We start from the raw sequence: 26,698 nt of genomic DNA on the forward strand, positions 1-26,698 counted from the left end.
AGACTGAGATCTTCTACCTCATGCTGGTATCAGACTTAGCTTATTTGATTTATGGCTGCAGCATTATTTTTCTTTATTCAACCTTTATTTTACCAGGACAATCCCACTGAGATTAAAACCCTGTTTTCAAGTGAGTCCTGGCCGAGAGGCAGGACTTCGCCTGCCAGTGCCCTTCTACTGACCCCAATACCATAAAAAATTTAACTTTTTGGCCTGCCATTCCAATGAAACTCCACTAAACAGCAGCAAACTATTCTCTACAGACCATCTATCCAGGATTTTTTAAGCTCGTCGTTGCCGTTTCATCATCTCTCCAGATTCTGTGTTTCTTGTGTTTCCTGAGTCTGTTGTTTTTGTTTTTCTACAGACTGAGTCCCTGGGAGCTCCAGATAGTGGTGGGACATGCATGACGCTCACTGTCCTGCCAATCAACTGACCAACAAAATTACCACGGCACAGTCACTTCCCTCTGGCCCCGCCCTTCACCTCACCCACTGCAGCAACGAATCAACCGACTGCCTCTCAGTGTTTCTCTGAGGTCCGCCTGCCAGTGTCCTCCTACCGACCCTGATCTTTGACCTCTGAAAAGCACCCGAGCTGACATTTTGCCCCGTAACCTACAAAGAAGACCTCTTGTTGTTTGTCTACACAGCTCTTTGTGGGGTTCCACCAGCTTAATATCTCGTAACCACAGATATAGTTTAAGTTTTACCCGTTCACAAAATCTAACAACCCAGACAGAGAAAATACCCCTAAGCAGAGTCACCTACTTCAAATATTGTTCAACCTGAGTCTCAGTGCTGATGAAACCCTTTTCTCGGATCTCGTTGAAAAGCCTTCACCTTCCAAAACTCCACTGATGTTCTAACCGTGTCAGTAGAACTGTACTTCACTTCCAGTTCAGTCCGTCAGATGTCACTACGTCTCATCTAGTCATTCTTATTGGTATGCAACAGCTCACACTATTTAACCACACTCATTATGATATGGTTAATATGGTTTATTCAGTGAAAAAAATAACTGCAGTAATGTTTTCAACTCCGTATTAAAATTCTCCTGATAGACTTGGCAGAAGTGGTTGCAGAGTACAAAGGAGTTGTAGTCGACTTAAAAATGTTCAAAATAAAGTTCAAAAGCTTATATAGTGTATTTTTGTCAGACGCAGGCGGCACATTAGGATGAGAGAAGCACCAAGAAACCAGCTTATGACCTGAATCAACCTGTTTTTCATCTTGATTGTCCACGATAAGTTGGAAATTAAAAGAACTGATCGTTTTCGTGAGCATACCATATTTAACAACTTTCTTCAGTGTCAATCTTTTTACTAAGAGAAGAAAACTTAAAGTTAGCTATTTTCACTAGTGAGATGTTTAAAATTGTAGTCAGAGGGATGTGGGAAGCTCTTTAAAGGGAATCTATATTTTCTATGGCATGCCAAGATGTGTTATCCAGGTTGCGAGAGAGTGATACTTTTCAAGCAGATAACAGTAAGGCCGAACATATGTATTCATAGTTGCCGTGTTTTATCCTTTCAAGCTTTCAAACTCGCTCTTTCAGTTAGAGATATTAGAAAATGTGATTACCTCAAAGTAATGTTAAAAGAGGAAGGATGGAGAATGTGTGAAGCTTCTCTGAGTGGTCTTGGCTTTAAATTGATTATACTGTTGTAAGTTAGGATTGTAACAGGAAGACCTAGTCCCTTTTGTTTGTTACCTTACGTTGCTCCCTTTTAAATCAACAAACATAAAGGAACTGGCACACTGTGTACTTCCTTTAACAGTTATTGCAGACAGTATCTATCATCTGGTTATGGAAAATGACCTGGCAGAATTGATGTTATGATCTAGAAAACAAAGATCAGAAGCTGTTCCAGTGGCTATCACAAGCATATGTTAACCGCAAATACGCAATATTTAGAATAATGCTTGTGCCAAGTTGTACACAAATGTGAGTGTTAAACAGTCTGGATATAATGCTTATGAAGATGCAGCAATCCTTAGTTAACAGTTTTTCACCATATTAAACATTTAATTGAGATTGGTTTTGTTCGGTCCAGTAGAAAAGGAAAAAAAAAAAGAAAAGCAGATTTCCATCGCCAGACTCATTTTAGCACTTCCAGACATTCAGACATATTTATTACTCTGTTCAACACATTTTTCTGCCTTTCTACTCACTACGCTAACCTTTTTATAGTCCACCACACTTTCCTGCACTTCTGCAACCCCTGCTACTCTGAGACGTGTCTGGTCTACAATCATTAGAGAAAAGCTGCTCCTACATCACCAGATCTGAGGGCTAAAAGCCCTCACTGTAGGCAATGGACCACTAACACACTCGCATATATATCTATAGGATAAGTTCACACACATACACATCGGTGTGCCTGAGCACCGAACAGTCACACACTAAAAGCCACCACTTTGTGGTTGGGTAGTTCACACTAACATGCTAATATTGTTGAAACAATGATTTGTTTCATTGTCATTGTTGCATATTTTCCACACTGGCTTCCCATGTTGCAGCGTCTCTGTATCTCTTTCCTCTTCCCGTGTCTTTCTCCAGCTTTCTGACAGCAATACAGTAACATTATAAATGAAGGCTTCTTGTCACCTGTGCATTCACGTGACACAAAGACAGAAAGAGGACAGAGAACGGCTGAAGTGAGCAGAAGTTCAGAGATAGGAGACAGTTGATCTATAGGAAGAGTTACCATTCATGGGGAATAATAATATAGCATTCATGTTTAAAACTTTATGGTCATTTAAGGGTTCTCCTGTACACAATGAAATCCTACCGCTTATGGTGAGAGTCGGAGGAGCAGATCGTTAGGCTTCAAGTTTTCTGCTGCTCTTCTTAGCACATATTTTACCCTGACATTTGTATTGTAAATAGATGACAAAAAAAAGTTTTTTGTTACATTTTATTTTATTTTTTTTGTGTGTGTAGCATGTTTGATTTATGTTGGATGCCGTTTAAATATACAGAATGTTCTTAAATCATGCAACGCTGGACAGCAGGAACTGCCCAGATCTAAAATGCAGCAGTATTTTAGTTAAGCAGATCCCAGAACAAACAGCTCGTATATTTGAAGTTTTCTTTCTAAAATAGTTCTCATTTTAAAACTAGGGAGAGGCTAAAAGCAGTTTTGTTCACATTGCCACATTTATTATACATATACATTGATCCTTTTTGGAGCAGCTGGCTGGGTTGTTTTAAACATATTCTCTTAAAGTAAATTGCTGTACATTATTTCTAGTGCAGGCTCCCCTCAACACTGTGAGGTGGCTTTGATTTAGGCCAAAACATTTCCGAAATGTGCTACGCGTCACAAATCGAACATGAGTAGGCTGTGTCCTTCCTGCTCACAGTGATTTCAAGGTTGGAATGGTCTCTTTATGAATACATCGAGGGATTGCGACATCTCTGTGGCGTACTGTAGTTGTCAGATGTGTGAAGTGTTACTACTGCATTCATCCTGTAGAGAGCGCTGCTTAGCCTCTTGAACACTGATAGTCTGGCTCTGTGACTTTACAAAAAGCTAACTGGCAAACATCCCTCACCAGATTCCCCTATGCTGTACTTATTTAAGCTAGCGCTCTGTTATTGTGTCTGGAACACTAAGTATTATCAGCACCACATGGCTCATGTAAAGGTCCCATAGTAAGGGACCTTTACAGGGGAAAAAAAAGGTTTTGTGCACTTTGAACACAGTCTTGTTCATTTCTTGATGCACTCAAGTGATATAACTGTACTCAAGTTGCTTTACTGTATATTGGTAAAACCTTGTCAGCTGTGTGCCGTACGTCTGTGCTTCTGGGAACAAAACCGTCTTGGTAGTTTAGTGAAACTTACGGTGATCAAAGAGCAAGTGATCAAATAGTCAACAGTTAAGTCTAGAAAACTTAAGAACAACATATAGGCGTATTTATTATCGTATCGTTCCTTCCAAACAAATCCCTCGAGTTGCCTGAAAGCAACACACGTCACATGACACATGCGTGGAACATATGTGAAAATAATAGTAATAATAATAATGTGAACCTTTCTTTTGTTTTTGTTTTGTTTTGTTTTGCTTTGCTTTGTTTTTTTCTTTGCAGGCAGAATATCAAAGCACTTTGATAGATGTAGGTGCTGGACTGTGTATAGAGGAATAGGAGAAAGTTGTAGTCTTGTGTCTCAGTAGCTCATTGTAAGCGTGCGCCGCCATATGATGGGATGAGCTGCTGTTTGGTGGATTTTAGTGGAACTTGGGTTATTGGTGTTGTGCTGCTGGGTTTGATAGTCAAACACTGAGCTCTCCAGGCTGCCCTGATGATATTCTTGTTGACATTCTCTGGGATTTACATTCTGGTCAAGCTGCAAGGTCACATTTACTGAAGGGAATCTCATAGTTTTTTATCTTCTGCTCAAAAGGCTCAATGAACTTTGTGCCACCTTTCTTTAATATAGTTTACATTAGGATAGACATAACAACAAGATGGGTTAACAAAATGTACATTATTAGCAGAAGATAGCAGATTTCAAACTTTATTTACATGCATACACACTGTAAATACTAAGTTTTCCATGTGCTGCCATACTGACAGACATGTTCAAAAAGTTGTGCAACAACACTTGGGCTCAGTTTGGTTTGTTTGTAATGGAAAAATAAAAAAATGTTTTTTTAAAAAAATTAATGTATTAGCACAACATAACTGATTTAAAAGGTACAGTCAATATGCATTTAATTTTAATTTAATTAAAATTTAATGTTTGGCATCTAAAGCCTTTTATGAACAGAGTACTGCAATCACTTTTAATTAACATGTTGCTATAATGTTTGAAAGTGGAAAATGTAAGAAATACATTGTTATTAACTTACAAGCTAATACAACTTAGCCTGGTTACTAAGTCTCTACCAAATTCAAACATTTTCTTCCTTATTTACAATAACTTTGTTTTGACTGGAAATTGTTCAATAAATGACTTGGTCAAATCAAGGGAAATGGAAATATAAAATCAATATTTTTCAAAAGCAGGAGTGTTTTGGTCATATTATCTTTTATTAAATAAATAATCTCTACATATTTACTGCACCAGGCCTCTAAATATCTAATTCTACATAATACTTATTTGTAATGTACAGCTTTCAAACTGATGTTATTATTGCCAAAATCTACAGTTGAGGTGATCAGTAATGGACATTAAATCTGCCAAGATTATAAAGATTTAATAGAATTGCGTTACTTATTATTTAGTACAGCATTATTTAGTAAAAGGGGATATGGGAAGGAGTTAATGTTGCTTTGCAGCTTGGACAAAAGGTACTAACCAGATTCACTCTAATATCAACTCATAATGGTTCCAAGTAGCCTTTTAACAACACCCTTCCACTAGTATCTCACACTGTCCCTTGTACATAATCAACACTGTGTTTTTATCACCCCAGAAGTATTTAATTAAAGTTAAAAACAACAGAAAAATGAAAAAAATAAAAAATCTTAAGTTTTAACAGGATGTTGTGGATGTTGCCAGTTGAACATACCTGTTCACATAAACCTGCAACAGCTTAGCTCAATACAAGTGTTATCGTAAGGGTGAAAGCATAAGTAAGGAAATTTACTTTTTTTCCCCTTTTTCAGAGTCTGCCTTTTTTCTCCAAGAAAAGGGCTGATGAAGTTTCAAGAATGTTTTTTAAAATGTGTTCAACACATCTGAATTCATGTGTGAGGTTGTCTCTGTTCTGTTTTCAGAAGATCGATTAAACACGACGACACTATTTACTGGTTTCAGGAAGTAGTGACGTAATCGGTATGAAATGCACCGACGCGTACTGGCCTGATCTGTCTGATGTCTACCACAACAGAGTGAGAGTAATGAAAACCAAACTTTGTGTTTTGGCATGTAGTATGGACTCATGTCCTGTATTAGACCTCCCCTGAACGAAGACAGTGACATAACTACCAACACAGGACTGAGTTAGGGCAAGTCTTGGACCAAACTGTTTCATCACCGTCAACAGAATTATGAAGAAATCTAAAGCTAAAGTCCATGTTAAACAAAAATTTAAGGTGAAATGAACATTTAGTATAACTGAATACGTAGTGTGTTGGTAGGTATGTACCTGGAGCCCCAACCTGTCAGTCCTACAGAGGTTTGTCAACACTTCCAGTACTGAAAAAGAAGCGGATTGCTTTATCTTTTTTTCCACTCACAGCAACCACTGGCTGGCTGCTCAGTAAAACCAAAAATCTGATTAAACATCAAAAGCAGAGGTTTCACGTCACACTAAAAGCAGTGCTCCGGTCCCCTGCTCACCCTTAAAAACCAACCATAGACTAAATACTCTTCAACAGCAGACAAAGGAGCCTTCCTTTCAGTACTGCTGAGTGGACACTCTGTAGTGTGTGCTGTATTATTGTTTAGAGCACAACACCGTTGCAAGAGCATGCAGGAGACAACAAACCAACAGTTGGTTGTTAGAAACATCCGTCCCATTAGATAGCACTCATCTCCCCCTTCAATTCTGAATATTTGGTATGAAAGAGATGTTCATTGTGTTTAATTGTTAACCAGTGATGTGAATATTAATCATAAAATAAAAAAGATGGGCAAGAAAACTCAGTGTTGTTGCTTCATTATTTTGTGACAAACTGGGTTTTAAAGACGAATGTGCATTAATAACATCTAGACATGTAGTGAAGGCGTAAGGGCATAAAAATTGTTAGTGTTTTTAAACACTAAGGAATTTAATTTAAACACTTGAACTGTTTAAATTAAATTTAGTTTTTTGTAAGCAAGAATTCATAATAAAAATATATGATCAAATCATCATGACCATACACGAATCAATTCATTAGAATATCTGATTAAGTTTATTTGTCAGATTAAGTCAGTTAGTGACATTAGACATACTTTTTATTCAATCCACATTTCTGTACTTAAAATGTTTTGATTGGTCTGATGTAATATTCTGATCTATATGTTTTCATGATGTTTCACTGTGAGTAAATTTTTCAGTAATGTTGTACCTGTACAAGCAGATTCCAATTCAGTTAAAGTTTATAAGAGAAGTGTCCATCCTTTAGAGCTGCTTTGGACTTTCTAAAACAAACAAAACAAATCTGACAAGATTCTATAAAGCCTGATGGCAAAAGTTATTATGCATTTAGTTAGTTTAGTTTTATACTCAGGTAAAACATCACATTTTGAGATGACAAGGTATGATACTGCTAAATGTTTCTACCATAAGTAAAGTTACTGATTTTTAATTTAGGATTTTCTCTTTATACAAGACATTTGTCAGGCTTTTTAAAATTATTTCTCGGTGTTTTAGATAAACACCACTACTACAATAAAATACTTACCCAACAGAATCCTTACATTCACAGTAATAACTTTGTATCACATTTTTAATCGGCAAAGAGGCGCTTTGGTGAAAACTAGTGAAGGAGCTGATGAGATGAAGGTGTGTTGGGGAAACTACGCCATCTTTCGGTCAGAAATGGAACTAGGGGATGTGAAGGTGGATGCATATGGTAGGTCTGAATTTTGGGGATTGTTGTAGACACTACACTTACAGCTGTACTTATTCAGCTGCAGATACATTTTGAGCTAACGATGTAGTGGTTGGAGTGACGGCCGAATAGTTTTACTTAATATGATTCAAAGGGAGGCGTTAGCCAGCTCGCGCGTCAAGTATTTACCGTTACTAGCTTGTACAATAAAACTATAGTGTATTTTAACGTCAAGAAATTTAGTCAAAACTTCTAAAGTGAACTTGTAGCTGCTGTTTTTCACCAGATACATTCATACAAACAGGGGGAAAATTGACTCTCAGTGTTTTTCGTGCTAAAACGTGATGCTCCGCACACTTAGCTACAACACTTTTGACACAAAGCTGAAGTTGGTTTCCGATTGCAGCTTCCGATTCGGGGAATGGCTTAAGGGCGAGTCCACCTAATTTTTCCACTACCTTCTACATATTTCATCTATTCTAGTTAAAAAGCTACACATAGACTCTTCAAACGTGAGCTAGATTATTCTCAGCTAATAGAATATTTAAAACCAATTTTGTGATTCGTGAAGCCTTAATCTCATTTGTAACACTTCAATTAACAATTCAGCACTTTTTATGCAACTGGATCGCACTGGAATTGCTCCAGCTCCACAACTAGGGAAAAAAAGGATACATGCTTTGAAACGGTTTGTGTTTTAAAATTTAACCAATTTGAAAATATTTTTCTTAGCATATTTATAACATACTAACAAATGACAAACTATTTGTTAGCATGTTTAAGTTTCTCCCTGTATAAGAAACTTTGGTCAAAACAAAACACTGGAATTTGGTGCATCATGGATATGGCCATGATACACTGTATTTGTATTACAGTGAAATAAAACACTGCCTGCAGACAATGAGACTACAATGTAAATCTTCTTGGCAAATAGTGATAGTAACCCAATTTTTCACCATGTATTAACAGCAAGTTGAAATGGTCCCAAAAGTGAGATGTGCCCTTTCTTCTACCCTTGCTCCTGAAGGCTGGATGGCATGGCAGTGCAACCTTGGGCTCAAAGATAACCTGTGAAATTCTTGCTGGCTGCCTTCCGAGCACTGATGTTTCAGCTGACAGTCGAGGGTCAGCGTCTGACGCACAGCAGAGGGACAAAGTGTTCCTGTATTCAGATAAGCAGCAACAGGTGAGGGTTAAGGAATAGACAAGATGCAGTCATTCAAAAAAGTCTCAAAGGATAAACATTGAAATGACATAAAATCTAGTTTATTTAGAGGGGTTTTAGATTTTATCCATTTAATAAGGAGCTACTGTACTGACAACACTTTTGTCATAGTTGTATTTTTACCTAGTAATGGTTTTTATTTTAAGTACAGTCAGTTGTTTCTGACTGTTTCCACAATTTGGAGTTACCACAGGTGTGGCATTTGGAATTTAACTAATTGTTAATTAATGTTCCATAATTGAAATGAAATGAAATGAAATTTATTCGAACATGATACAAATATAAAAATAAAATAGTGCACAGTAACAAGAAGTGCATAAGAAAGAAGAGAAAATACAGATTTTTAGTTTCAGTTAACATATCATGCTCAAAATGGAGTAGGAAGAAGTGAGAACTTATAAACTCCTACCCCTAAACGCTTGAGACTTTAGAGTCCTACTGTCATTAAAAGAAATCAAAATCAAAGTGGCAGTCAGAAGTAAGAGTTACTAATATTTACCTATACATTTTCCCATTTTATGCTGGTTTTTCTTTCTAAACCCTTACACCATACACCATGTAATTAAATATACAACTGTTTCTGGGGTTTATCAGTAACACTGCGTAATGCACCTTGTACTGACTTTGGGTCTAAATAGTCTCTGAGGGAGAGAGTATTCAAAAGAAAATACTTATTGATTCCATGAACCTAATAGTTGTAATAGTGTTATGGCAATATTTCTACATCCAAAGGTCATATTCATTTGGTCTAAACTGATTCTACTTGATTCATTTAGTGCAAACTTTTTTTGACTAAATTATATTTGATTATATATGTTTGTAAAAATCTATGACAAGTCATGTGCTTTTTTAAATCTTTGTGGGCTGGAATTTAGGATTGAGAACTGGAGACATAAACCAGGACAAAATGTCAAGCAACAACATCATATACAAGGATGATGTTATAGCTCTGTAGTATATTTGTCGTTACAGGAAGCAACTTGCCCAGTCTTACTATCTGGCTTGTCAAACAATATCAAACAAGTCACAGTAAAAGTAAATTGCTTTCCTTTTGTTGCGAGGATATTGCTGATAGAGTGTTATTGTTCAAAGATTAGGAGGTCCATTAGATTTACAAAAGTTGCTATAAATCTGGATGAAAACACAGCCGTTCACTTGTGGGTAATGATGCTCCTCCACTTGAAAGTTGTCCTTCCTGTTATCCATAGGATGAATGTTAGTGGGTTTGGAGTAGCCTTACTGATATATATCTTGTGCATGGGTTGTAAGTTTATAAATTGAAAGCTGGTGTCATATTGTACTTATCAGTACTGCATGTTCCATACAGCCTGAGAAAACTCTGGTCACTCCAACAATTTGTCTGGCATCTCAATATAGGATTGGCATAACACAAAATTTTACAAGTTATTTTTAGAACTTATTAAAACCTTGTTTGATCTTAAGATTGGGAACTGGGTATTTCCTAGTTTGTGTCAAACATATCCTGGTGAAAAGGGAGTCAGATTCACTATGTATAAAGTGCACCTAAACATGACAGTTTGATAAAGCAAGTTTCCGTGAATTTTTCCTACTTTCACAACGACCTCCTTTACTGCGTGTGTTTGTTCTTCGAAACAAAAACTCCTGTTTCTCTACTCAAGATGTTTCAGAAAATTTAGTAATGACATCAGATTTGTATAGTGCTTTTCATCTGTCAAAGGGTTCTCAGAGAAACTTTACAGTGAAATCTTGTCATTTCCATTCACACACTGATGATGGTAAGCTAATGGATTGTAGATTTTTTTTAATAGCAGAAGATGAAGTATTTTATGAAAATAAAAGAAGAAAGGATACATTTTAGGTGGATGTAGATATATACAAGCAAATTGTAAAAGCTAACTTTATATTTAGTTTTTTAAAAACGGGACATGAAGAGAATGGCCTGATTTTAATGTCTCTGTCTGGACATGCCTCAAAATCTGCAGAGAAAGGAAACGAAATGCTGAAGCTAAAAAGGTAACCCAAATGCGAGGTAACCCAAACATTTCTGTGGAAACCTTCAAGCGTGTCTGAGCTCCATTGGCGGGTGAGTCAAATTACTAACTTTACTGCATCTTAGAGATACTGAGTTTTAAGCATTGAATTTATTAACCTTTTTGATGTATCATACCACAAATCTTAAATTAATTAGATCAGAACTGGGGGACAAAAAGATAAATACGGTGAGCCAACTGTACAGATCTAAGTGGGTGTACTAGCTGACTAGTAGTTTGGCTTGATTGAAAATAGATTTTTATTTCACTCAAGATACTGTATTATTCTACAGAAAAAAACTTTGTTTCATCTAACTATTTAAAATTGTGACCTTAGCCAAACACGTTTATTTAAAAATCTTACCACTAGACTGCTGCTAGGCTTCTGATGTGCCAACACTATCAGTGATCCATGCTGGGCCTAGCAAGTGTTTTTTTGTGCTTGCTTCCCCAACATATCCATAATGCACACTACATCTTTGCCTCAATGTAAACTTCTGAACTACTTGACTCTAATCTATTCCCAGCCTTAACATAGCAGACTGTCCTCCATGAAAGGTCCCCATTCCCAGCTGTCCAGAGTCCTTGTATCTCTGACTTCTCTGATCACAAGGGGAGATGTGAAGCACCTTGTCTCTTAATTTTGCAGTCTATGACAACTGTGGTTTCAGATGAAGTTTCTATTGTTAGAATGCTTGTTATGTTCTGATGGTTACTTGAGGAGGTGTTGAATATGTTTCCCTGCCTCCATATGCCCTTCTGCTGTCTTGCCCATCTCCTTGACTCCACTTCAGTAATAAAGTTGTCTGTGACTGCAGCATCACTGCATAAGCTCAGGTTTGAAATCTACTAAAGATTGAAGAAGTACCTTGGTGCTTGGGACTCAACGTTGCTTCAGAAATAAATGTGAGTAAAGGTAGGGCTCGATTGATGTACATTTTAGATTTCTTAATTTGTGAAATGTCTAAGTATCATATGCTTGTTAAACCAATCTCCGTTTTTGTTGTATCCTAGTTAAACTGATGTTTGTAATTCTACATCTCCTAAGTTGAGAATGGGTTACAGTTAAAGGAAAATAGATGTTTAAGAGCTTAAAGAAATAGTCAAAATGCATGATATGTTTCTAGGTAAGAATCTATGCATTTCACAGATATTATCTAGGTTGTTTAAGAATGTAATACTTTTTAAATCTTTTGATTAAATGTTAAAAGCAATAATTTACTATGTGGACGGTTTGAAGAGCTACAAAGTCTAATTCTCTTATTTTTATGCATTTTTCGATTGAAACATCAAAGACTGATGCCATGAAGCAGCATGCATCAGAGGACTGGGACATCCTTCACACCAGCAACCCACTAACAGGTAACGTCATTAGTTACTGGGGATCATACTTGGAGCATATTCACATTTGGTAAAAATTCAGTAAAGCTGATTTCTACAATTTGTTCAACTGGAGGACCTCAAGTAGTAAAGCTTTGATGTTTAATAAAAATATGTCTTCTAGAATGTCTTAACTTTTTGTTTATCCTCATGGAGTTAGTGGGTCCATCATTTAGTTTTGCTATTGTACTGCATTTAATCTTTTTATGTAACAATCGGCATGCCTGGATGTATGTAGTAATATGGTGCAACAACAAAACCACCTAAATCCCTCTATTTTTCTGAGATAATGCAAAGGGTCATAGGAACCAAAACCAAGTCATCCATCCCATTGCTTTGTCAGTGTTGATTAGTTATCACTTGGCTTGACATTTGGAGACATTTTCTTACAGCCTTTAAAATCCTCTTCATTGTTTTGTTAAGCGGATAGGAATATTGGTAGTGAGATAAATCTGGGTCCTTGAAAATAATTATTTGGTTAAAGCTTAAATTGTTTTAAACTTTTTAATTTCTGTACTGGCTGTGGACATGGGCTACTTTAGAAAACTAGTTATTCTCCTATTGCCATTGTTTGTCCAGTGAAGATCAACATTTATTTCAAAGGGATGTTCTCTTGTCTTTTCCTTTTTGAGTGGCAAGGAGTAAATTACTTCTGTGTTACTACACAATTATTCCCCACAGAAACAGGAAGTTGCGAACTTCTAATAAAATACTGAACATTAGTCAATTATAAAAGCGAAAGCACCAGTGAAAACACTTCACTATTTATTTTATAAATGTGATATGGGTGTCAGTAATCTTGACAGTCCAAAAACCTAGTTTCCGCATGATTTATTTTTCCTCACTGAATGACAGTCGTCATATTATGGGTTGAATTTTCATTAAATTTTCCATGAAAGATTAGGTGTCTGCAATAAAATAATTTGTTCTTACAAGGTTGTGAATAAATATGGAGAGTACTGAATTTATAATGTTTTTGATATTGTAGAATATTAGCTAATTTATAGGTAGGTTCAAATGTCATTAGAAAAGGATATATTCTTGTTGCTTCCTCAGATGATACAGTAGATTACCCACTAACTGGAGTATAACTGATGTTGGAATATAATGGTGCCCCGTTACTACCATGTCAGGGACTTGAGTTTCTATATTTAGTTAAAACTAAGAAAATAATAAAAAATCATAGTACAATGCAAGTAGAAAATAGGAATTAGGCTACACTGTGAAACTGTAAAATAATGTATTAAACCCTATGAACCAATTCAGTCATAAATAAAATGTGTATAATATATGAATTTAACAATGGCAAAAGAGATGCCTTTGTCATTTAGTTTTTTGTAATTTGGTACTTGAAAGTGGAGGATCAAGAAACAGTCGTGGCCCACTTTGAGGTGGAGATTCATTTTATTCTACTGAACAAACTACATGCATAGGGAGACACCAGTAAGATAAGAAGTGCCTCAGAAGTAGGGATTCATTCCATCTCCTTTACTCTTCATCGTGCCCTTTCTGAAAAAAGAGAGATAAATATATTCAAATAGGTACATAGCTATTTTATCTGATTCCTTTTTTACTTGTTAAATGTTCGCAACATTGCAAGGCATGCTTCAGTCTTAGACATGGTTTACTCAAACCTATTGCCTCTATACTTACAAGATTTTGTTGAGAAAAGTTCTTGCTACTATTTTAAGTCTCATTTAATCATCTGTATATAATAGTTTTGCACTGAATCTTTGAGTATTTTAACCTCAACACATCACTAAAATATTAACAAATTCTAACTTGAACTAACCTTTGACCCCACATCGCGGCTCTTGGCACGTAGCTTGTTGACCTGAGACTCTGCGATATCAGCTCTCTCCTCAGCTTCATCAAGCTCATGTTGAATCTTGCGGAACTTGGTGAGATTATTGTTGGCCTGTTCCTCCTGTTTAGCAAAGTGACATATTCTGATAAGTGTCACGCGCTTTTAAGGTAATCATCACAAATGTGTTTTTTAATCAACTTTAATTGAAGTTATTACAACTTTGCAAATTTATTGATATACTCTTGTTCCGGGTGAAATGTAATTGCATCAAGTCTAGATCCTGTCTCTTGCCTGTTATCTACTTCAAGTTATGAAGCATTAATTACAGATTGTGGTGATTTATGAAACTGAAGTACTTACTGCCTCCTCCGCAGCTTTCTTGTAGGATTTGACCTTTAGCTGTAGTTTGTCCACCAGATCTTGCAGACGGGACAGATTCTTACGATCTTCCTCTGTCTGAAATAAATAAGAGAAACATTTTTGTTTTTTTAAATAAATGTTAAATAAAATGTTAGAGTGTCTTTAGGTCATATCTCAGTTGGTCAACTTAGAAATACAAGCAAGAAATAAGTGATCAAGTAATTTCATGAGATGTCTTGGTGACTCCTTGTGATTAATTGTGAATGTCTGGAAATTTTTTGGTGGATTTGAAAGCTATTTTTGGCATTTTGTTTGACTAACTTCAATGTGCCAATTCATATTTTGGTGTAGCATAAAGATGGGCACAATCTTAAGATAGCTGTGGACAGTTTTAGTGAGGTTATTTCCATATATTGTCTGATTGTTCTAACATTTCTTAAAAAAGAAAAAAAAAAAATTTTCCCACACCTGATATGTCAGCTCTTTGATGCGTCGCTCATATTTGCGAATTCCCTTGATGGAGTCACTGGACCTTCTTTGTTCAGTTTCCACTTCATTTTCCAGTTCTTTGATCTATTACAAAATTTTTAAAAATGGTGTTTATGAGGAAATTATATGAATCCAGGATGTCAAATATTGTACCAGAGAGATGATTTAGTTGTGATTTCTTCATCAAGAGATTTCTGAAATTACTCTCACCCTGGCCTCAAGCTTCTGGATCTGCTTCTTGCCTCCCTTCATGGCGATCTGTTCAGCTTCATCCAGACGGTGCTGCAGATCTTTGATGGTCTGCTCCATGTTCTTCTTCATGCGCTCCAGGTGAGCGCTGGTGTCCTGCTCTTTCTTCAGCTCCTCTGCCATCATGGCAGCATCAGTGATGGCCTTCTTGGCCTTCTCTTCAGCATTTCTGCACTCCTGCACAGCCTCCTCCACTTCAGATTGAAGCTGAGCAATATCACCCTCCAGCTTCTTCTTCTGGTTTATCAAGCTGGTGTTCTGTTCACATGTAAATTGAAACCTTTTAGAATTCTTCAGTAATATTTATACAACTTGTGAAGAAATTTCTTAAAATTGTCTCACCTGTGAGTGCAGTAGCTGCACCCGCTCACTAACATCAAGAAGCTCTTGCTCAGCAAGTTTGCGGCTTCGTTCGGTTTGCTCTAAAGCGCCTCTCAGTTCCTCTACTTCAGCCTGAAGCAAGTTGTTGCGTCTTTCAACAATGGCAATGTTTTCCTTCATGTCATCATTGGCTCGCAGAGCATCATCAAGTTTGAGCTGGGCATCCTGAAATAGTGATATTTATTGTAAGGAAAATTGATGAATAACATTTATGGGTAAGAGCATAGAATGTGAAGATTGAAATCGCTAGAAGTTAATATGACTTTGCCTAACCAAGTAATGTTGCTTTTCAGACCAAAATTAGGAGAAATAAGTTAGAACTACTTCAGAGCGCTAAAATTATTTTGTAGATCTTGGCAAAATAAAATATCATTGGAATCTAATCTTGTAAATTGTTTGATTGCAGTTTCTTTAAACCCCAACAATCTGGATTATTGAATTCACAAAAAACTACAACTGTAATGCAGACCTTAAGATGTGCATGAACAGACTTGAGTTGTTTCTGGGCCTCAGCTGCCTGCCTGTTGGCTTGGCTAAGCTGGATCTCCATCTCATTGAGGTCTCCCTCCATCTTCTTTTTCAGACGAAGGGCTTCATTCCTGCTGCGAGTTTCAGACTCAAGGGAGCTCTGGAGAGTATCCACCATCCGCTGTTGGTTTCGCTTTACTTGTTCCATCTCTTCATCTTTCTCAGCCAGCTTTCGCTCAAAGTCCGATTTTATTTGGTTCAACTCAAGCTGGACTCTGAGAATCTTTCCTTCCTCATGCTCCAGTGAGGCCTATAGAAACAGGATGAGTTGTATGAAATAATTATTTTACCAAATACCAAACACTACAATATTTTAATTCTAGTAAATGTTTTGCTCTGCACTTTACCTCTGCTTCCTCAAGAGCGGTCTGTATCTCAGTCTTTTCTTGTTCCAGCTGCTTCCGTATCTTCTCAAGCTCATGAATATTCTTTCCTCCCTCACCAATTTGCTCAGTGAGGTCAGATATTTCCTCTAAAATGTAATTGAGACAATATATTAATTCTGCTTTGTAATTAATTTGTCTGATGTTTTATTGATGAATAACCAACCTTGTAAGTTCTTGTTCTCCCTCTTCATGGTCTCCAGATGTTCGAGACTCTTCATAAGAGTTTTTAAGTTTGAAGAGTTCGGTGCTCAGAGATCTGGCTTCTTTCTGAGAACTCTCCAACTCTGACTGAGACTCTTCATACTTCTGTTTCCACTCAGACAAGACCTAAAAAAATGATGGAGATGTAAGTATTTTCTCTTTAGGTGTGGTAAGTTCATACTGCTGTCTCTGTATTTTTCAACCTTGTCAAAGTTCCTTTGCCTCTTGTCCAGAGCAGCAGCAGCATTAGACCTCTCTACATCCACCATGAGATCTTCGATTTCATTCTGCAGCCTGTGTTTGGTCTTCTCCAGAGAGGAGCATTTAGCGTTCACTGCTTCAACTGCCTCCTCGGCCTCCTGCAGACGCTGAGCCAGCTTCTTCCTGGATTATTGAAGAATCCAGGATTGGGATTGGCTGCTTTCAAACTTTTACAGACACTGAAATTCAAATGTGCTGTACTCACTTGGCTTCCTCCAGTTCCTCGGTTCTCTGGATGGCATCAGTTTCGTACTTGGTTCTCCACTGAGCCACCTCAGAGTTGGCCTTGGACATGCTGCGCTGAAGTTCAGCCTTGGCCTCCTGCTCCTCCTCGTACTGCTCCCTGAGGAGGTCACAGTCATGGCGAGCAGACTGCACCGCATGGGCTAATGCATTCTTGGCCTGAAAAGAAAGCATACAAAAGACATAGTCATTGTCAATAAATCATCTTTATTTTTATGGAGTCTCTTGGTTCCCACTTGCCTTGATTTCCTCTTCCAGTTGCCTTTTGAGGTCTTCAATTTGTTGTATGTAGGACTGCTTTCCTCTGGTGAGTTGAGACACTAAGGAATCCTTTTCCTCAAGCTGCCTTATAAGTTCACCTGAGAATGAATTTAAAAATTAGGTTTTAAATTGATGAAGTTTAAATATGCAATTCAAGAGGTTTAAAGTGCATGTTTATACCATTTTCAGTTTGAAGCTTAGCTTTCTGCATGGTGAAGTCATAGATGGTACGCTGTCCCTCTTCTGATTTGGTTTTATATTCATTCATCTGATCCTCAAGAGACCGACACATTTTCTCCAAATTGTTCTGAAAGAAAGTAAATACGAGTATCAATAATCATCACCCTTACAAGATTTTACTCAATAAGCCAACAGCAAGAAAATCTTCATACATAACCTTAATATTTAATTTACCTTGGCCTTAACAATCTGCTCCATATTGGACACAACATCATCCAGCTCCAGTCTAAGCTCACTCTTCTCCTTCTCCAGCTTCTGCTTGACTCTCTGCAGGTTGTCGATCTGTTCTCCCAGGTCAGCAACACTGTCGGCTTGTTTCTTCCTGAAAGTGGCAGTGGTGGCTTCATGGTGCAGGGTGGCCTCTTGAGGTCTCTGGAGTTTCTGGAGCTCGGCCTCCCTCTTCTTGTTCATCTCAATCTGGGCTGTGGCTCCTCCAGCCTCCTCCAGTCTCTCACTGATCTCCTCTAACTCTCTAGCCAGTCTGCTCTCTGCTTCTCCACCTTGGCTCGAGCAGCTGTTCTGCTTCAAGCTCTTCCTCCAGCTCTTCAATGCGGGCCTAGAACAAAAGGATGAATGTTGCATTTGCTTTTAAAACATGCAGTTCTTCTTGTTAATATTTTGTCTGGTGAGAAGTTTCACCTGCAGCTCCTTCAGTTTCTTCTGGAGCTGAGCACTCATTGCTTGTTCATCCTCTATTTTTCCATTGAGTTGGCTTATTTCAAAATCTTTCCTATGGATGATAAACGGTACAATGTATAAAATGATGCCTACTTAGAAAGTAGCTAGTGTTTTTGATATGGGCTTCTTTTTCAGCCTCTCTGCAAGTTGCTGCTTGTCATTTTCTAAGTCCATGATACTTTCTTGAGCCAACTTTAAGTCTCCCTCAAGCTTTCGTTTGGCTCTCTCAAGGTCCATTCGTATTTTCTTTTCTTGTTCTAAGGATCCTTCAAGCTGCAGAGAGACAGGCAAATAATCATGTGTAGTCAAATAAACATAATACAGGATTTAGTTGTTATGTTTTAGATCTTACATCGTCCACTTGCTGCTCCAGCTTTGTCTTGGCCTTGGTCAGAATGTTGACTTTGTCTTCCTCACTCTGCAGGTCATCCAGGGTTTGTTGATGAGCTTCCTGTAAAGCTTTTTTCTCCTTTGTGAGCTTGGCGATGATTTCGTCCAAAGCAGCCATCTCCTCTGTCAGGTTCTTGACCTAGAGGCCAAAAGGTTTTCAGTGTGAACCAATGATATTTGACAGCATGCTGTGTTTTGGTGTAATGGTTGGTCTTGGTGGTACCTTATTCTCTGTAGCGTGTTTCTCTTTCTCCACCTTTGCCAGAGTTAGCTCCAAGTCGTCAATGTCCTTCTTTAACTCAGAGCATTCATCCTCCAGCTTCCTCTTCTTTGCAGTCAGTTCAGCATTCATCTCCTCCTCGTCCTCCAGTCTTTCTGTCAACTCCTTGATTTTTGCTTCCAGTTGAATCTTACTCTTGATCAGACCTTCACATCGTTCCTCAGCATCAGACAGATTATCTTGCTCCTTTTATCAAAAGAATTGAATATGTTTTACGGAATGGTTATCATAAATTATGTTCAGCCATTAAAATCACAGTTTCAACATACAGTTTGGACTTGGAGCTGCAGGTCGTTCTTCTCTTGGAGAAGAGAGACCATTTTCTCCTCTAGTTCCTTCCTTCGGGCTTCTGATTTTGCATAAGCCTCCTTGAGTTTGGTAAACTCCTCCTTCATGTTGGCCATCTCCTTCTCAGTCTCAGCTGATTTCAACAGAGGTTTGATCTTGAAGTACAACTTCATCCAGGGCCAATTCTTGACCCCCATGAAGGCACGGATGTTCCACTGAATCACAAGTAGTGCATCCCTGTGTGCATTGGAAATTGTAATTTTTAAGTTGAATTGTGTCTGTAGCAATGTTTCCTTTATTATTATTATTATTATTATTATTATTATTATTATTGGGATAATTAACCTTCGTTCAACAATCTTTTGGAATTCAACTCGAGCCAGAAGACCTCGTGAACGAGCTTGGATGCCAGTGATAATTAATGCCAGCCGTTCATCTCGCATCTCTTCTAGCTGACCCAGAAGTCCAGCTTTGAAAAACACCTTTTAATAGATACAACAAGGGTTTAATCACTGATCTAAGCAATGCATAGACTTCATATTCTGTTAATATTTGACCTACTTTGGTGTGCCCAAGTTTGTACTGGTTGTGGTCTATATCCAAAGACCCCAACAATTTCTCAGCAGCTTTTTTGTTGTCAATAAATTGACCCTCAGGAATTGCATTGGGGTTTAAAATGCGATATCTCCAACAAAACAACAATGTGTCAGCATCAAATCTTTTGAATTAGATTTTTAATTTCTCTCCATTAAAAACAACAAACCTCTGCTTGAAGTCTCCATAGAGGATCCTGTTAGGGAAGCCTTTCCTACAGATCCTTATGCCTTCCAGGACACCGTTACAGCGCAGCTGGTGCATCACCAGAGGGTTCTCCATGGCCCCAGGAGTCTTGGTCTCATTGGGGATGATGCATCGTACAAAGTGAGGGTGGGTAGACCTCAGGTTGGTCATCAACTTATTCAGGTTCTCCTGAATTTTCCATAGACAACAAAGTTGAATACTTATTTTTCATATGTAAATGCAAGAATGAAAAGTGAATCCACTTGTTTTATGAAACAATAAACAGAGGTGTACCCAAATATCTAATTAGAATAATGGTCTATTGGTATGGCCATCAACTAATGTATGTCAAATGGGGTAACTCATTGTCTGACTCGTTTAATGTTGGTAATGGAGTAAGGCAGGGAAGTATATTGTCCCCTTACCTTTTTAACATTTATATGGATGAACTATCAAGGCGCCTGAATTGTTGTAAAACAGGCTGTGTAGTTGGTGACCGCATAATCAATCACATAATCTATGCGGATGATTTGGTAGTCTTATGCCCATATAGTGCTGGCCTTCAACAATTACTAAGGGTCTGTTCCCAATATGGATGTGATTTCAACGCTAAGAAAAGCAATGTCATGATTGTTAGAAGTAGAGCAGATAAGCATCTGATAACCCCTGACTTCTCTTTATCTGGCATTGTCCTCAATATACGCAATGAAATTAAATATCTGGGACATTACATAACTGATGACCTATTTGATGATCGTGACATTTGTAGGCAGTATTGCATGATATATGCTCAGGCTAATATTTTGATCAGAAAGTTTGGTATGTGTTCATCCTCTGTGAAGGTAGCTCTTTTTAAAGCTTTTTGCACTTCATTTTACACAGCCCATCTATGGCGAAGATATAAAAAAAGTAGCCTGCACAAACTTTATGTGGCATACAATGATGGCCTGAGGCTCCTACTTAAAGTGCCTAGATGGAGCAGTGCTAGCCACATGTTTGTACATACCGCTGTTCCCACATGTGCAGCTGCACTCAGGAATCTCATGTATAAATGTATGTGTAGATTATCTGTGTCATACAATAATATAATAGTAATTTTAGTGAACCCTGTTTTTAGTACAGTGAGATTTTTCTCAAGATTGTGGAAACATTGGCGTCATCATTTATTTGTGACTCAGTGACTGTCATATTATTCTGTGTTTGTCTGTTTTTCTTTTTATTTATCATTTGTGTTTAATATGGACCTCTTTTGTGTCTGGAATAAAGATTGATTGATTGATTGAATAGAATAGAATCAAAGATAACAGGAAATGTAACAGCCAAACAACGTATAAGAAGGTGGAAATATATACAAACAGTTAAATAATAGAAGTAAAACTTATATAACAAACAAATGTGCTAAAAATATTGCAAGTAAAGTGTCTTAAGACTTAAGAGATTACTCCCACAAGACTTATTGTTAGGGTTTTGTCTGGGATATAATGTTGAAACCACATGTGCCTTTAATTCCCATTTCTAAAATTGAGGGAGAAAAGACTAGAAGTCATTAGAATTTAAATGTTTGTGGTTGCATTTCTTTTATCAGTTTAACCAGATAAACTGATAAATAAGCAGTGTACCTTTGAACTTGAAAATGGGTAAACAGCATTAACTGGTGTTAAAATCATTACCAGAATGTTAGCATCAAGATAGAAATGTGTACATAGTAATTTACACATGCCTATAAAATAAAATTTTTCTGTGGAAATGTATGACAACAAAATAAAACAGAATATACACGATGGTTATCAATTTTTGGTTGATGGTTGGAGAGAATATCTGATTAATACTACTAAAAGTGAATACAATTTAAAACAAGCCAGGGATAATCCTTCTGTATATATTTATAAAGTTTTTGTGAGTACACTGCAATATTAATTTAAATAATCTTACCCTGTGTAGAGCAGAAACAGTTTGGAAAGATGAACCTTTCTTTTTGCTGCCTCCTTTGCTCTTCCCACCAGATTCTTGAGATACATACAAATAATCAGTTTTGTCATTAGAATAGCAATGTAAGGAGTTAGTGATGTTGTGGTAGCAATAAATGCTTTATATTGTGTCCCCGCATACCTGATTCAGCTCCAGCATACCCAGCAAAAAGTATACCCAAAAGCTTAACCGTTGATTTCTGGAAAAGACCAACAACTGTCTCATTCAGAGGATCCTTGTTCTTCACCAGCCAGTTGTTGATATTATAGTCAACAGTTCCAGCATAGTGAACCAGGGAGAAATGTGCCTCTGGTTTGCCTTTGACAACTCTTGGCTTCTGGAAGTTGTTTGATTTTCCCAGATGATTGTCATAAAGCTTAGCTTTAAATGTAGTATCAGAGGCTTTGGGAAACATGCACTCCTCTTCGAGGATGGACATGATACCCATGGGCTAAGTAGAAAAGAAATACCAAAGTCAAAATTTCACCAGAACAAACATGGGAATTTATGAAGAATCTCACTGAAAATAAAAATCACCTTTTCAATCAGGTCGATGCAGGCCTGCAGATCCATACCAAAGTCAATGAAAGTCCATTCAATTCCTTCTTTCTTGTACTCTTCCTGCTCCAGCACAAACATGTGGTGGTTGAAAAACTGTTGCAGTTTTTCATTGGTGAAGTTGATGCACAGCTGCTCAAAAGTGTTGAACTAAAAAAGAAAACATATCTTTGTTGTTTCATTTAGATTACTTTTATAGATCTGTTTACTATTTGCAAATAAGATAACTTACATCAAAGATCTCAAACCCAGCAATGTCCAGCACTCCAATGAAGTACTGAGGCTGCTTGGTGTCAAGAGACTGATTAATTCTCACCACCATCCACAGGAACATCTTCTCATAAACAGACTTAGAAAGTGCACCAATAGAATAGTGCACCTTAACAAGGAAATGATGTAGAACACTGTTAAAACCTAATGATAAATTGCATGTAAACCTAAATACATTCAAAGTTCTTTGTATTTACCTGGGCAACATTTTGTCCCTTGGTGACCCACTCATTCCCCACCTTGACCCTTGGGTGACAGAGACCTTTGATGAGGTCAGCAGAGTTCAGGCCCATCAGATATGCGACTTTGTCAGCATCTAGTGAAGTATAAACATTATTATGTGTATAGAAAAACACAGATCCATTGAGTAATAGTATATTGCTTTTGAATAGAAATTTTATCCAACTAAATTTGATTTTACCAGATCAAAAGGACTGTTGAACAAAGAGACTTGAACTTAAATTTATTTTTGTAGTGACTTGACTGAAGAAGTTAAGATGATGTAATTTTAGTTCCCTCTTGTGGTGTTAATATTTATTTGTTTTGAACATTTTAAATCTAGTTATCCATAATGCAAATATACTATGATAGTTACCTTCAGTTCCATCTGCTTCTGCCTGCTCTTCTCTCTGCTTTTGCTTAAACCTCATGTTTCCAAAGTGCATGATGGCACCAGTCATTTTATAAATGCTGTTCTTCTCTTCGTGAGTGAAGCCCAGCACATCAAAGGCATCCTAATCACACGTAACATTTTGATATCCAGTTAGTTTTCATCATTTTTTTTCTGTATGCTATTTCTGCTAATATTTTAAAAAGTCAGCTCACATCAGTAGCCATCAGCTCTTCAGAGTCATTGATGGAAGCTACTGTTGTCTCTCCTTGGGAGATGAATGCGTAATCATAGGGGTTGTTGGTGATGAGTAGCATCTCTAGAAATTTAGAAAATACCTTAATAGTAAAATGTTTTTTTTAGGTAAGAGTGTTTAAAAATACAGATACAGAAATCAGTTTGAGCAAAGTTCACACAATTACCCAGAAGTTCAGGCTTTGCCTGAGACAGGATCTGGTAGAAAATGTGGTAATCCCTCTCAGCTTTGAGCTGGTAGGTGACACGTGACTTTTCCAGAAGATCTGGTGGGAAAACAACCTATTATTCTCAGCAGAAATGGGCCATCACTGCCTTGAAGTATGTAGTCAAGGTACGTACAAGTTTCAATGTCAGCAGAGGCAAGCTTTCCTCTATTGTCAAAGTGGATTCTGATGAATTTACCCTAAAAGAAAAAGAGTTATTGAATTTCTTGACTTTATCTCAGAAATGACTAATTCAAGATCCACAGTCACTTACAAATCTGGAGGAGTTGTCATTCCTGATGGTCTTGGCATTGCCAAAAGCCTCCAGAGCAGGATTAGCCTGAATGATTTGATCCTCCAGGGTACCCTGATGAAATCGAACAAAACCACAATATCCACTTTATATAAACTGAGTAAAAGCTTTATATTTTTTCAGGGATTTAAAACAAGAAATTTAAAACAAACCTTCTTTTCACTTGCAGCATCTTTCTTCCCAACTCCTGGTGCAGCAGCAATGCTGGCAAAGTACTGAATGACACGCTTGGTGTTCACAGTCTTTCCAGCTCCAGATTCTCCGCTGTGTAAAAGATATAAGAAAAGTTTTCTGCCAAGATCTACAACTTAGTACCACTAAAGAAATATACGGTTGCAGTCTGACTCACGTAATGAGGATTGACTGGTTTTCTCGATCTGTCAACAAGAAATTTTAGCAATCAAGTCAAAATTAGAGCATCATAAGGGATGTGTGAACAAAATAAGGGGTTTCTGTACCTGCCAGCATGTACTGGTAGGCATTGTCAGAGATGGAGAAGATGTGAGGAGGAGCTTCACTCCTCTTCTTTCCTCTGTAGGCAACAACCACCTCTTTGTTGTAGACTGGCAGCCACTTGTAGGGGTTGACAGTCACACAGAACAGCCCAGAGTAGGTCTGCAGGTTAACAGGTAACAACAACAAAAGATAATGCCGTAATTGTCTTATTGAGCATATAGACTGCATTTCACTGCAATGTTAGTTTGTACATTTAAGTTTAGCTTTATTACATAGATCATCCATGCTGCGTAGCAGCTCTTTGAGGTTAAACAGCACAGCTGGCTCATGGAGGAAGGTGAACATTGCCATGTCCTCAATTTTATCAAACTTTGGCGGGTTCTGAGGATGTACATCACACTCCTTCACTGTGACAGTCTGTAAAAGAAAACAACAAAAACTTTGTTTTACATCTAAACTGAATCATCAGCATCATGATATCTTTATTCCAGAAATGTAAGTCCATAGTAAAAAGATAAACAAGATAAAAAATGTTAAAACTAAGAATCAAACACCTCTATGGATTATTGATTTTACACATTTTAGCACTGAATATAAATTCACTTGCCTTTCCAAATTCTGTATCAACAGTGACTTTGTCACCATCACGACTTTGGACGGTTGCTTTTACTCAACTTCTGGGTCAGGCACTAAGCACTCTCTCTTCATGTCAAAGGGGAGTCTGGGCCTCCAGACGCTCCTTATCCGATTTCCTTAGATAAGAAGCAGCAAATTCTGCCACGGCATCACCCATGTTTCAACCTTTACGAAAAAAACCCATTAGCATCTACTATTTAAAATGCTTTTACAATTATCCATTTGTGAATCAAGAAAAGAAATCAACAAAAATGCTTGGACCCCAGAAATATTTAAATCTATTTAGAAAATAATTAATAAAATATACAGATCAGTGGCCAACTCTGTTTTACCAACATTTTTAGTAATTACCATAACTTTTAAAAACCCATCATTTTTTTCCCTTTAATTGTAAATTTAGCAATATGTGGGCATTCAAAGAATATCTCCATATAAGTATAGCCTTATATTGATTTTACTCTTAGTGTTAGATTAGTCACTAAAATTAATTGATTTTACCTCAGCTTTATTTCAGTCCCCCTGGATATGTGAAATCTTGCTGCTCCACAAATAAAAGACAGAACAAAAAACATCACAATTCTGAAAAAGTGGAAACGGTATGTTTGTAAAACAATAAGAGATTAGTTCTGCTTACAGACATTAATCACAGACATTTGAAATTTTAAATTATTTTTAAGTCTAACCTACTGTGCTGCTTGCCAGCCACAACAAAGCAGATTATTACTTGAGTGAATGTTCTTACCTCTTATTGTCAACCCTGTCAAGAGAATGAAGGAACCAGTGACTCCCTTCTGGCTTTCTCTCCATTAATAAAGGTTGGAAGTCAACCAAATATGGGTATGAATATCAGAGAAATGGCATCCAGTTTGCTCGTCACAAAAGCATTCTCCAAACTGGGTTGAACCCAGTGCTGCTATTTGTTGCTCTCACCTTGAACAAAAGACGTGTATGCCAGAGTGGACATGACAAAGAAAGAAAGAGAGAGGCAGGAGGTGGGGAAGCAAACTCTGACTGCTGAAGCATTTTGTCTCTCCTTTAGTGAATTGTGTGTGTTATTTTTAAGGTATTTTCTAAATAATAATGAATGGCAAAGTAGTTTATTAATTTAAATGTATGTCTTGTTTAGGTTTTTCTGAATTTTTGTGCCTGGAAGGATATTCATTTGTTACTTGAACACCCATCTCTAACTAAAGGCCAGGAGGATGCATGGACATTGGGATATTATCTTTCTATCTGCAAGTTGAAAGAGACAACACAAAGTAGAGCAGCACAACTTGTGGAGCTTCAGACTTTTTCAGATCTTAGATTCAATAATAGTCTCTTCAGTGATTGGTTGTAAAATAGAGATGGAGAACAAAGAGCTGCAGCTGTCGTCTGCAAAGACACAAGACAAGGACAAGGTCACAGTTGTGAAGTCTCTTTAATATCACTCAACACTACTTGTAGTTAAGTCTACAATAGACATCCTCAGAGACAATACTGTCCCATTCA

General features: G+C 37.3%; 2 protein-coding genes, 1 long non-coding RNA gene and 1 pseudogene across 19 annotated transcripts in view; 3 read left to right on the top strand and 1 right to left on the bottom strand.

Moving 5' to 3' along the window:
* Positions 1-6,597, top strand: part of map4l (microtubule associated protein 4 like) — a 79,171-nt gene extending 72,574 nt beyond the window's left edge. For all 13 annotated transcript variants that reach the window (XM_044135515.1, XM_044135519.1, XM_044135507.1 and 10 more), the window contains one exon: positions 368-6,597. In XM_044135515.1, coding sequence (XP_043991450.1) covers positions 368-372 — 5 coding nt within the window. In that variant the 3' untranslated portion in view covers positions 373-6,597. The remainder of the gene's footprint in view (positions 1-367) is intronic.
* Positions 6,598-7,454: 857 nt separating this feature from the next.
* Positions 7,455-26,698, top strand: part of fitm1l (fat storage inducing transmembrane protein 1, like) — a 95,192-nt gene continuing 75,948 nt past the window's right edge. Inside the window, exons 1-2 of one of the 2 annotated variants that reach the window (XM_044134798.1) lie at positions 7,455-7,517; positions 8,524-8,682. In XM_044134798.1, coding sequence (XP_043990733.1) covers positions 7,509-7,517; positions 8,524-8,682 — 168 coding nt within the window. In that variant the 5' untranslated portion in view covers positions 7,455-7,508. Of the gene's footprint in view, positions 7,518-8,523; positions 8,683-10,685; positions 10,787-26,698 lie in introns of those variants that run through there. The other variant, XM_044134801.1, reaches the window with a different exon arrangement.
* Positions 10,805-26,698, top strand: part of LOC122841486 — a 53,249-nt gene continuing 37,355 nt past the window's right edge. For 2 of the 4 annotated variants that reach the window (XR_006372394.1, XR_006372393.1), the window contains exons 1-2: positions 10,808-11,639; positions 12,029-12,095. This is a non-coding gene — a long non-coding RNA (uncharacterized LOC122841486). Of the gene's footprint in view, positions 11,650-12,028; positions 12,096-26,698 lie in introns of all 4 variants that reach the window. The other 2 variants (XR_006372395.1, XR_006372396.1) reach the window with 2 other exon arrangements.
* On the bottom strand, positions 13,501-25,372 carry LOC122841483 (annotated as a pseudogene).

Source organism: Gambusia affinis, linkage group LG12 (assembly GCF_019740435.1).
Source record: "Gambusia affinis linkage group LG12, SWU_Gaff_1.0, whole genome shotgun sequence".
In the NCBI taxonomy this organism is placed as follows: domain Eukaryota; kingdom Metazoa; phylum Chordata; class Actinopteri; order Cyprinodontiformes; family Poeciliidae; genus Gambusia; species Gambusia affinis.